The 12,991-nt window shown below is 42.5% G+C and overlaps 1 protein-coding gene across 3 annotated transcripts in view; it reads right to left on the bottom strand.

The window, feature by feature from the left end:
- LAMA1 (laminin subunit alpha 1) overlaps positions 1 to 12,991 on the bottom strand; it is a 692,815-nt gene that overhangs the window by 191,263 nt on the left and 488,561 nt on the right. For all 3 annotated transcript variants that reach the window (XM_085605997.1, XM_085606000.1, XM_085605998.1), the window contains 4 exons: positions 11,378 to 11,588; positions 11,047 to 11,163; positions 10,800 to 10,963; positions 2,788 to 2,926 (listed from right to left, as the gene is read on the bottom strand). In XM_085605997.1, the coding sequence (XP_085462123.1) occupies positions 2,788 to 2,926; positions 10,800 to 10,963; positions 11,047 to 11,163; positions 11,378 to 11,588 (631 nt within the window). The remainder of the gene's footprint in view (positions 1 to 2,787; positions 2,927 to 10,799; positions 10,964 to 11,046; positions 11,164 to 11,377; positions 11,589 to 12,991) is intronic.

Genomic DNA, 12,991 nt, shown 5'->3' with positions numbered 1-12,991 from the left:
GTGGACTGTGCACACTGAACCTTACTTTGGTGCAGTATATACAGAGCCACTTTCTTACATTCTTAGTTTATTTTCTAGAACCAAGTTACTGAGTTGCAGGAGCAACACATTCCAAATACTTGTAATGCTGTTATTGTGAACTACAGTTCAGAATACAATACTTTTACAGGATAAACAGTGATCACTTGCAAACAATACTTGAAGATGGAAGTGCAGTTCATTTAGCTCTAGCACACTTTTGTTTTACAGAACACACACATTTAAATGCAATCCAATAGGAGGAAATTTAGGTAAGTAACTTACAGGTTAGTACTTGAATTAAGAGTTCAGTCTCGGGTTTGTTGCACTTACACTGGGCAAGAGTCAAGAAAGGGCAAAGGGTGCACCCTCAGCGGCACAAGGGCAGCTGGGTGTAGAGACCAAAGGGGAGGTCGGTTCCCAAGGCAAGGCTATGGAGACAGGGGGGGCTCAGGAGAGCACCGGTTGCAGGTAGGTACCTGTGATTTATGGATCAGGGCCCCAGGATCAAGGTTTAGCATAAAGGGGGCAACAACTTGGCACCAAGAGCACACCTCCAGTGGCACACGAGCAGTAGGGTGCACGGTGCAAAGTAGGCATCGGGCTCTCAATGGAAAACAATGGAGATCATTGTTCAAGGAAAAAGCCTGCAGGCGTGGACCAGAAGACTGGATGAAGGGAACCAATGACTGGAGGGTGAAGTTGGAGAGTTGCTGACACCGGAACACCATTGGTTGGGCACCCCTGCATGTTTTGGTGCAGAACAAAGTGAAGAGTCCACATGGCACACATCTCTGTGTGCCACGCCTACAAACCACTGCTCTGGCATAGGGATCAGTCACCCTTCTAGCTGGGTGCACTATACCAGTGGTGAGGGTACAGGTGCACAAGCCCTGTACCCCTACAGTGTCTAAGTCCATTCTTAGACATGTGCAGTGCTGCCATTAGGCCAGAGACCCTTTGGGCCAAACCAAGACTTGAGAAAGGCTAGTTAGCCACTTTTACTGGCTCCAGATGCACCAAAAAGTGAAGGAGTCTGTCAGCTCCTGTGTCACCTCTCCGGCCAGTGGCAAGACAGGTGGCCCCTCAAAGGCCCCCCTGATACCACTACCTGTGGTGGGGGTACCCTTTGTGTGGATATAGTGGGAGAAGCCTCTCCAAGAACCCAAACAAGATATTGTGGCCTATGTGCTTGGCCTAAGGTCCAGAATGGCTGAGTACATGGAAAAGGCATCCAAAAACCTTGAGGCCAGCCAGGAGCTTCAGAAGTACTGGTACGACCAAAATGCTGCACTGGTTGAATTTCAACCTGGGCAAAAGGTATGGGTTTTGGAGCCAGTGGCACCAAGGGCACTCCAGGACAGATGGAGTGGCCCTTACCCTATCCTAGAAAAAAAGAGTGAGGTCACCTACTTGGTTGACCTAGGCACAAGCAGGACACCCAAAAGGGTTATCCATGTGAACCGCCTAAAGCTCTACCATGACAGGGCTGACATCACCATGCTGATGGTGACTGATGAAGATCAGCAGACAGAGCATGAACCTCTCCCTGACCTCCTCTCCTACAGCCCAAAAGATGGGTCAGTGGATGGAGTTGTCTTTTCAGACACCCTCTCTGCTCAACAGCAGACTGATTGCAAGCAAGTCTTGCAGCAGTATGCTAAGCTCTTTTCCTTCACCCCTGGTCAGACAAACTGGTGTACCCATGATGTGGACACTGGTAACAGTTCACCTGTCAAAAACAAAATCTATCGACAGTCTGACCAAGTCAAAGAAAGCATCAGAGCTGAAGTCAGCAAGATCCTGGAGATGGGGGTTATTGAACCCTCTGAGAGCCCCTGGGCCAGCCCAGTGGTTCTAGTCACCAACCCTCATCCACAGGGTGGAAAGAGAGACATTAGGTTCTGTGTGGACTATAGAGGGCTAAACTCTGTCACCAAGACAGATGCTCACCCTATCCCAAGAGCAGATGAGTTGATAGACAAATTGGGTGCAGCCAAATTTCTAAGTTCCTTTGACTTAACTGCAGGGTACAGGCAAATTGGCGTGGCCCCAGGAGCAAAAGAAAAGACAGCATTCTCCACACCTGATGGGCATCATTATCAGTTTACTGTTATGCCCTTTGGTTTAAAGAATGCTCCTCCCACCTTCCAGAGGTTGCTGGATTGGAGTCCTTTAGTGCAGCTTATCTTGATGATATTGCTGTCTTTAGCTCCACCTGGCACGATCACCTGATCCACCTTGGGAAGGCTTTAAATGCCCTGCAAACTGCAGGCCTAACTATCAAGGCATCCAAATGCCAGATAGGGCAGGGAACTGTGGTGTACTTGGGCCACCTTTTTGGTGGAGGCCAGGTACAACCCTTACAGCCCAAGATCCAGGCCTTCCTGGACTGGGCTGCTCCAACAATCCAAACTCAAGTCAGGGCATTCCTTGGCTTGACTGGGTACTACAACAGGATCCATTTGTCAGAGGTAATGGTTCATTTCCAGCCACCAACATCTCTATGGAGATATTTCTACACATTAGTGGCTGGTAAATTGGACATGTTTATGTAGATAATAGTCCTTCACCTCACTAGAGGCCCAGACCTTAGGCTTTGGACCTACAGCTAAGGTGGAGGCATTTGTCTTCTTACGATTATGCCCAATCAAGCAGACACTAAAGCTATGCTAAAATATACAAAAGTATAAAGACAACCCTAACATGTGAAAAATAAATATTTTGAAATATCACACAAAGGATTGTAACTTACAATATGGCACTTACCAAATGCTCTGAATTAGCTACAGTAAGGTTAGCTTTCTGAGCCAAATCATCAGCTTGCTCAATCTTGTTTTTGATGAAGGAGTGAGAGTGAACTGCATTAGTTGCATTTACGGTCACATTTCTGACCTCTAAAAGATAACTAGGGCAGAAGAGAGAACACATGTAAGTCACATCTTAGTATACCACCAATGGTTAACTGATATTAGATAATGTAAGACATCAAATGCTAGACAGAAACCCCTCACAATCATGCACTCCACATGGCACTAAACGTATAGTTTCTTACCTGTCCGTGCACTTTTCCAACTTGGAAGAATTTTCTGGATTCACATGCTGTGCTTTATTCTGCCATCTACTGGTTGGGTCTAGAATTCTCTCTAAAAAACCTCTGCCCTTCTACTCTTTTTAGGTCTCGCCTAGGCAGAGCTTGCGCTGTCTCTTAGAGTCATGCTGTTTCTATGATATGGGCCTGAAAAAACGCCCATCTTTTTCATTGGTTGCTGTTGCTGTCCTTTTGAAATGCTGGATTTTCATTGGTGAATACACTTAGTAGTCCCTCCTTTTGGAATTCTGTATACTCCCATGAGAACTGCTCCTCTTACATGTGTTCTTACTGTTCAGGTTTTTTATTCTCAGAGAGAAATCTTTTTTTAGTTAGCCTGCCTCTTTCCTCGTTAACTGTTCTGTTTATTTGTGCAATGAAACTTCAGTCCCATCATTTGCTTGCAGTAGCTTTATCTCCCTGTGCCTCCCCCTCACCCCTCAAACAACACTGCTTCAGTTGCTTCATGTCCCATAATCTCCCCATGACTCCGCTCATCCCTCCCACAACACTGCTCGGAGGCTCTCACCACCCCTCTGAGGCCACTGCTGTTTTGCTAGTTTTTTTGTTACTTTTACAAACACTTTTATTTATATGGAGCACCTAGCCATGGGCTTGACAGCAGACTCGTCCACGGAAACCCAGCTCACCAGTCGGCAGCTCTCACCACTGCGGCATATCTTTTGCCTAGCCATGTTGCAGGGTGGAGGACCATATGTGGCCAAAAGAGGGCCCACGGGACACCTTGTGACATCCTGTGTTACTGCACCCTCACAACACTGCTTGTTTTTTTTGTTTTTGTTTTTTAAATTGTTTTTATTATTATAAAAGTTAGGGCAGAACACAATCACATAAATGTCTATACAATTGCAGTTTGTTGGTACATTGGCTTACATCAACGCTCATAGCACTGTTACACCACAATACTGGTCAGGTCCCACCGACGGACCCGTAGATATCGCCTCACCCCCTCCCCGTTTCAGATGGCAATATCCTCATTCGGCAACTCCGGTGGTTCGCAGATAAAGCCCCTGTATTTGTTCCAGGCACCCAACACTGCTTGTTTTTATGAGGAGTCGGAACTGCCATTTTCACTCTCAGCGCTACAGCACCATTGCAGGTGTACTACATTTTTTAAAGACATAACTGAGTTCTTTAATTTATTGAGGTGGGGAGAGCATATCTATTGCACAGGTAAAAAAATATTGGCATTTATAATGCCAATTGCTCCAACTCCAACAAATGCAAGACTTATTGCATTTCCAATTCTAATTGCTTTTGTTGATGGTCGGTGTTGACAGACCTCCATTTGGTGTCCCTTTTTGACGTCATTGTGCTTCCTCCGAAAGCTTCCACCTTTGATCGTCATCTTCAGATTCTTTTTTTTCCCCTGTTCTCTCTTGCATCTTCTTAGTAGAGGTGGGTGGGTGCGCTTGTGAATCTAGAAAATACTTCATGCTTCAAAACTACACAGACAGGTAAGAAACTATGTATTTTGCAGCATGAATCTTTTCTGGATTCCCATGCTGTGCATTGACTTTGTAGCAGCTTGTTACTACAGTGTTGGTTGGGTTGAAGATGACCACTGATTTGTAAACAGATGTTGTAAGACCTTTTGTCCTACTTGTGCTTCCTTGTTCATTTAGATATCTACAGTGTCTTGTGAACGTGTGCACTGATGACCATGTTGCTGCCATACAAATGTCTTTTAATAGAGTATTTGCTAGGAAAGCAATAGTAGCTCCTTTCATTCTGGTTGAATGTGCTCCAGGAGTGAATTGTAATGTTTCTCCTGCATTCTTGTGGCACAATTGAATAGACTGTGCTATTCATCTTACGATTATGTCCATGGCAATTGGTCTTCCTTGAAAACTCTTTGCAAATGACACAAAGAACTGGTTTGTCTTTCTGTCTGCCCTTGTCTTTTCAATGTAATACTACATTACTGCACGTCTTGTGCCTAAAGTACATAATGTCCTTTCCGCGTGCATCTTTGGTTTCTGAAAGAAGCTTGGTATCTGTATGCTTTGATTCAAGTGGAATTGTGAGATAACCTTTGGCATGAACTGTGGGTCAGTTCTCATGACAATCCTGTCCTTGTGTACTTGGAAATATGGTTCTTGTACTATGAGTGCTTGTAATTCACTAACACTGCGTAGTGAAGTAATGGCCTCTTAAAAGGCAGGGCCCAATTCACAAAAGTAATCTGAGACAAAATCCTAACTTTACGACTTTTGGTATTCACAAAGGGCATTTAGGAGTAGTAAAGTTAGGATTCCTGACTTTACTACTCCTAAATTCCCTTTGTGAATACCAAAAGAGGTAAAGTTAGGATTTTGTCTCAGATTACTTTTGCGAATCGGGCCCGCAGTCTTTACCGTGCGCACCTGCAATGTAGCTTTGTGTAAAGGTTCAAATGGTGCCTTCATCAGTTGTGTGGGGAGTACACTTAAATTCAACGTGGGTGAAGGTATTTTCTTTAGAGGTGCAATTCTCTTTGCTCCTTCCCAGACCTGCTTAATGACTGGGGCAGTGAAGAAACTTCTCCTAGTGTGGCCCCTTGTATATGCCACTATTGCTGCTAAATTACCCTTGAAGGATGCATATGTCAGTTTACAGTTTAGAAGATGTGTTAAATATTTTAGCACTGTTTTGTCTCAAGTGCTATTTCTTAATAATCCTTCCATAAGACACCAAAATGAGTATCTTCTCAATTTTGCTATGTAACACTTTCTAGTTTTTGGCTTTCTGTCCTCTCTTAGGACAGCCATTGCAAATCTGGTAGCTTTAGGTGTCCAAATTCTAAGTCTTCAGGAGCCACGCTGCCAGGGTCAAAGACTCTGGTTCTAGGTGAAGCACCCTTCCTTCTTCCCTTGACAGCAGATAGTGTCTGATTGGTAATTTGTAAATCCTTCCCTGAGATAGTTCTATTAGTTCTGAGAACCGTGTTTGTCTCTCCCACTGTGGTGCAATTAGTATCAGGGTCATACAGCTGACCTTGCATTTGCTGATCACTCTGTACAGTAGTGGTATCAGGGGGAAAGAACATGCCAAATCTCCATTACCAATCTATAGACAGTGCATTCTGCAGGGATTGGTGGTAATGTTGTCTGGAGGCAAAGATTTGACATTTGGTGTTCTGTGGTTTTGCAAACGATCTATAGCTGGTGTTCCCCATTTTTTAAAGATCCTCGAGTACTGTTTGGTTCAGCTTCCATTCATGGGAACATGAAGCTTGTCTGCTCAGTCTGTCTGCCTCGCCATTGTTTTTTACCGGTAGACGAACTGCTAAGATTTCCATCTTCTGTTGAATTACCTATTTTCATTGTTCTTGTGATGATGTTGATGGTGGTAGGGCCTGTGTCCTCTCTGTTGATATAAAACATGGTGGTTGTGTTGTTTGTTTGTATCAATATTGTATTTGTGCAAAGCTCTTTCTGGAAGGCTTTTAAGACTAGGAATACTGTCTTTAGTTCCAGGATGTTGATATGTTGTACTGCATCCTGTTCTTTCCAGACTTCCCTTACCTTAAGATTGTTAAGATGTGCTCGTTATCCCATATGTGAGGCGTCTTTCGGAATGGGAGTTGGTTGCGCAAATGTTCTCTCTAGTGTTATACGTGACCTGTTCCACCACGCTGTCTCCTCTTCTATTCTCTGCGTGACAACCACTAGATCTTCCCAACTCTCTGTTGACTGAGGCAATTGGTTTTGTAGCCATTCCTGAAATGGGCTGATGTAGAGTCTGGTGTTTGCTATCAAAGGGAAGCAGGAAGACATTCCTAATAACTTCCCCACCTTCCCCACTGTCAGAGCTTGCCCCTTACGGTACATATGTATTTCTTTTAACTGTGCCTCTGTTCTATTCTCGCTGAGAAACACCTTCCCTTGGATTAAATTGATCCTTGCCCCAAGGAATATCTTTTCTTGTTCTGGTTTGGGAGATAACTTCTCCATGTTTATTGAGAACCACAGCCTGTACATAGTTCTCATTACTTGCAGAATGTGTTCTTTGCAATTCTTGTGAGTTTGCCCTTACTAGCCAGTCTTCTAGGCAGGGATAAACGTTTATACCTTGACTCTGTAGGTCTACCACAAATCTGAGGAATCTTTTGTGGCTTGCATTCATTGGAATGTGTAAACAAGCATCTTTTAAATCTGCTGTTGCCATGTAATCCCCTACTTGCAATTGTGGTATTACATCTTGCAGGGTTGCCATCTTGAATGTTTGTGCTTTTATAATTTTTTTCTGAAACGTCAGGTCCAGAATTGGCTACAGTGTTTCATCTACCTTTGGAATATGAAAATATGTTGAGTAGTTTCCTTTGTTGATTGCTATCTTTGGCATTAGTTTTTTTGCATCTTTTGCTACCACATTTCTTTCACTTCCTTGAGTAGACGGGATGTTTCTTCCTTTGAATGTACTTTTCTCTTTGGCCCCTTGCATGGAAGTGTCTTGTCTAATACTATGCAATATCCGTATGGTATTATGTTTAAGTGATCTTCCACAATCCTGAAGGAATTTGTTTATTCTGCTCCTACTGGTGTTGTATGTAGAAATTCTTGGTGTTCTGATTTTACACTCTTGGATGTTTGTAGAGTGTCCTTAGTAAATGTTCCCAAGTCACTTATTGACAGGGAGTGCCCCTCCCCTTTGTGGCTGCCCTCTTCCAGATGTGTGTCCGCGAAAGGACCATCTTCCCTGTTGGTGCTGTCAACCTTGTTGTTGACTTGATTGACTACCTCCCTGATTTTCCTGTTGGTATGTCTGGTATGTCTGCCAGGAGCCCCTTCCTAGGGGCCTTCACGAGGGTACTGATCCCCTCTGCATGTTGCATCTTAACTGCAGAGCTTCCATTGACTTTGCTGTCTCATTATCCTTTTTCACAGATTCAGAGTTTCATTGACCAAACTCAGGAAAAAATGTTCGCCTTCAAATGGTGTTTTGAGAATGTTTGTTTGTACTTCAGGTTTGAACCCTGAAATTCTCAATCAGACATAGCTTCACTCTGTAATACCTATCACCATCTGCCTGCTCAAAGTATCCACTGCATTAAGCGCTGATTTTTAACATGTATTGGTGATGTTTTTGCCATCCTCTACCAGGTGAGTTGCCCTCTTGTGATACTGTTACGAAAGGTGTCTTATAAGTTCTCCTATTTTCTAAAAATGCTGGTATGCGTGGTAATTGTACTCATTGGAGTTAGCAATACGCCATTGATTTGCAGCACTACCCTCCACTTTTTGATCCATGAGGTCATCCTCTTACTCTCCTTTTCTGGAGGAGATCCTGATTCCTCCAATAGGAAACAAGACTGAGGTTTTTCTTCCTCTAACTGGACCCCATATCTATCTTCTGCCTTCTTTATGACCTGATTATAAATGCCCATACTGTCAGGTGGAGATGGTCTTCAGGGGTAAGTATGTACCCCCTCCTCTGGTGAATCTGTTTTAAAGTCCTGCAATTGTGTTTCCTAGTATTCTGAAGCTTCAGAACCCAGATAAATCTGCTCCTCGTCCTCCTCACAGAGGATGTCTTCCTCAAATTACTTTTAAGCTTCAGGAGTTAATGGTGGCTCGATTTCTTCACGACTCTTGTCCTCTTGTCCCCTTGATCCTTCGACACCAAAGACTTTGTTGGGATCCGATATTGTTCCAGACTTTCGTTGAAGTTTTTGTTCTTTTGTAGCAGAATTGCCATTTCGGCTTTTAGCCGTCTTTTCTTTTTCTCTATCTCGGCCGCCTGTTGTTCTTCGTCGAGACTGTTGGCCATCTTCCTCTTCGATGTTGAACAGTCTTTTAAAGAAACATCGATCGGCTAACAGTGTTTGGTTTGTTTTTGACCTCTCCTGCTTCGACGTCGAAGCATCTTTTCCTCGACCGCCCTTCGAAGTCTTGGATTTTTCAGGGGTCTTTACTGCTGCAGTAGCCCTTTTTGAAGGCTACAAGGGTATTTTTCTTTCTGGTCACAGTTGCGGTCGTTGAGTGCTTAGATGCCAAGTCTCCCTCTGAAGATTTTGAGTCTGATTTTCTCAACTCAGGTAAAATCTTTGAGGATGATAGTTCTCTTACCTCGATTCAAGATGTCTTCTCGCCCCCTTGTGTGTCAACATCCACGAACTGGGTGTCGACATTTGTTTCACCTGCCGGTCCTTTGGTGATGTTCTCCTCTTTGTCGCTTGAGAGAACCAAGTCTCGTAGAAAGAGGGGGGATGTTGGCCCTGCATATTATATTGGACTCTTCCCTTCCGCTCTCTTACCCTCAAGGTCTTTGGTGTGAAGACTTAACAGGCGTTGCAGTCCTCACTTCGGTGATCTACCGGCAGGCAGAGGTTACAGACCGGATGCTGATCCTTCTGAGCAAACGTGTGATGGCAGTTTTTGCACAAGTGGAATGGTGTTTTCTCAATAACCACATACAGGGAGCCCCATGCATGTGCATTCTCCAGATCCATCAATGAGAAACTTCATCCTTCGCGTGAAAAAACTTCTCTTGCAACTTCTTCAAGTGTTTCCTTCACTCCGTTAGACTTTTGGTAAACTTCTCATGATATTCGGAAAAAAAATCTTCCAATTGTTTGAGAGCTTTCAGCATGCATTCAGACTCAACGGCGGGAAAAAAGAATCTGAAGATGGCGACCAAAGGTGGGAGTTTCTGAAGGAAGGACAGCAACGTCACAAGGGGACACCAAATGGGGGGCTGTCAACAACCACCAACAAAAAAACAAAAAAAAAAGAGTAGGATAAAAGCTGCTTTAGATTGAATTTCGGACCCAACCACTAAATGGAGGAATAATGCACAGCATGTAAATCCTGAAAAGAGTCACGCTGCAAAAGTGATGCAGTTGGCAAAGAGCTGCCAAATCAATAGCACTGTCACACACTACATCAACATACACCCTACAAACATGCATAAAAATTGTGCATAAATAAAGCGCAAACACTCTCATACGCACATCACCTCATATGACCCAGACCTCGAATATAAACAAATTGACTCCCAATCAAGAGAGAAATGGAAAGTCTAAGTCCTTCCACAAACACTCCTATACACATAAAACACCACAGTGAATATTTTAGATAAATCTCATTTTAATTTCACACTTCACACTAACCTACACAAACCATTGCAAAACCGAACAATGTGAAAACTATCAATTAACCACACGTCACCAAACACCAATCAAACAGCAGACAATATCTTACAATAATTAATTTAGTCCAATGGCTGGCCTGGCTAGGCCCAATCAAAAGAGCACCCAGATAAACAATGTACTAAGATGCCATAACAGTGGCAGTTAGTGCTATAAAATTGTGAATAACATTACATGTAAGATTTCTAAGGTGAGTTGTGCCTATATACTTGTACAAGATAAATGCAAACCTTAGGTACTGACAATTTCAATGTGCAAGTTCAATTACCTTGTGTGGGATCCTTCAGAACAATTGAAAATATACATGCCCAAGACAGCATGAGCAAACTGAATTTTTTAAAGCCCCCCCACAATTTATTCTGTTACCATATCAGTAAAGACAAGGTCTGACATATCTGCTAATCTGAGCTAAAACACATCTAATTTATGGTAAGGATTCTGTTCATTGTAAATATGCATGCATTAACAATTTTTGTCAGATTGACCAAGTTATGGATGATGCAGTATACATCCACGAAGGGCCAGAGTAATTCTCACCTTCCTAGTGAATTTGCAAGGGCTTGGAGGTCAGCTGCATGGTCCTCTGCTTTGTAGACTAGGTCAAGTGCTTCCCGTTTTGACATCTGCATGACCAGGTTATCCACATGGAGCCTTAAGTTGGCACTCCACAACATCATCTCATCATGGTGGGCATCTAAAGCCTACACAAACAAATCACCCTTTTGTTAATGGCTTGCTGTTCTAAAGGCACTCTGGATGAAGAAAGGCTTAATCTGGCACTTACAGAGGTAGCATTAATCACATCTTCTGAAATATTAACAGCGTCGTCCACCAGAGAGACTCCTTCTTCAAGAAACACGACAGACTGGTTTTTGCCCTCCAAGATGTTTTGTTTTTTTACCTGTTGCATAAAGTATTTTAGGATCAGCAACATGACATATAAAATGCTCAGAATTAATTTAGCTTGTATTACTCTACAGTTTATTTTATTTTTGAGAAATTTATATTTATAGCTTGAAAACTCTTGAATAGAATATCAATTTTATAAAGATGAGTTCAGCAGATGCAATACACGAAATGTAGTTTGGCAACAATTTAGTATGTCTTTTATTTACATTCAGCTCCAGCAGATTGCTCTTAAAAAGGATGTGGAAGCGGCGGGCTTCGATGGTGTTTATGTCTGCTTCATCTATCAGTTCCTTGGCCTCAATTAGTTTCTTATGGTGATTTTCTAGAAGAACTCTTATATTTTCTATTTTCGTTTTCCCATCTGGCTGAGATTTTTCAAACTCCTTCTTAACCCGCCATAATACATTTCCAGCATTTCTGTAAAAAAGAGCAGTGTAAGATAAATATACCCTTACAAATGTCAAGCTGATCAGTGTGAATCTGAGTACGTAGAACTAGTTCCAAAATACAATGTGGCACGACCCAGACATGAGAAGAATCCAGGTGGGACTTGAAATCAATATAAGACTCGATAACTCAGGCCTGCTGACTACATTCAAGACTTTACCAACTTCCATTAGTTTCACACAGCCTAGATCACACATACAAAAAACCCTATACACCCTAACCTCTTGGTCACATGCTAATTTTCGTTTACTTGCCTCATATTTGCATTATGAAAATCTAGAGGTAATTAAACCAGAATAACAACATAATGGAAATAATGGGAGCACAAAATAACCAAATGGACACATGAAAAATTAGATTAGGGAATAAGGGGCCCAATTCACAGAAGTAATCAGACAAAATCCTAAACGTACTACTTTTGGTATTCACAGAAGGCATTTAGTAGTAGTAAAGTGAGGATTTTGTCTTAAGTCTGTCCTAAGTTTGTCTTAAGTTTGTCTTAAATCAAACTGAAGACAAAATCCTAACTTTACTACTACTAAATGCCTCCTGTGAATACCAAAAGTAGTAAGTTTAGGATGATTTTGTCTCAGATTAGTACTGTGAATCGGCCCCATTGTCAATAAAAGGGTGGAGGGAGCAGAAAAAGTTAAAAAGGTGGTGGTATGTAAGAGGGTCTCCCCACCCCAGACTAATCCATAAATTAAGTGCAAAATACATACCAAAAAAAGAGACGAGTACAATTAAATATGAGTTATACATTCGCAGAATAAGCCACAACGCCATGTATAGGCTACAGGAATATTAGCATAGGAATACAACAATGCTCTTAATGCGACATTAATGGAAAAACAAATAAATAATAGGGGTCTCAAATGAATTGCCTTGTCGCTATTGTTCTGAGATTTATCCCTAAGTGACTTATGTTCCCGAAATAAACACATGGAACACACATTCTGATGAGTACCTGAACATTGCCAGTGTAACTGTAAATACAACTTATACTTTGTACACAAAGTGCCCCTTTACCCACTCCAATCATGACATCTCTTGAGTTCCCCATTTGACTCTCCATACAAGGACAGATCAGGACTGCATTAGGTTTAAGTAAGGAGTCTTTTAGGGCGATTCGCTCAAATGGCTGCAGTCTTTTCTAAGAGTTAGACAAAACTGAAGGGATTCTCCGGAATTTAGGGATGTAAGAAGCCTACTGAACAGGCACTTCATAGCTTCATGGCAAGCCACGCTTTTCACTGGGTTTTAGCCATGGTAGGCATCTGGGTCTATGCCATAATTTGCCAGAGAAGATGTAGTGCATCTCCAACAAGGTGGGTGTGGAAGCTTTATCATAGACAGGTTTCTTATAGAAAAAG

The sequence above is a fragment of the Triturus cristatus genome, chromosome 5_1 (assembly GCF_964204655.1).
Source record: "Triturus cristatus chromosome 5_1, aTriCri1.1, whole genome shotgun sequence".
NCBI lineage: Eukaryota > Metazoa > Chordata > Amphibia > Caudata > Salamandridae > Triturus > Triturus cristatus.
This window is presented reverse-complemented; position numbering and strand designations above follow the sequence as displayed.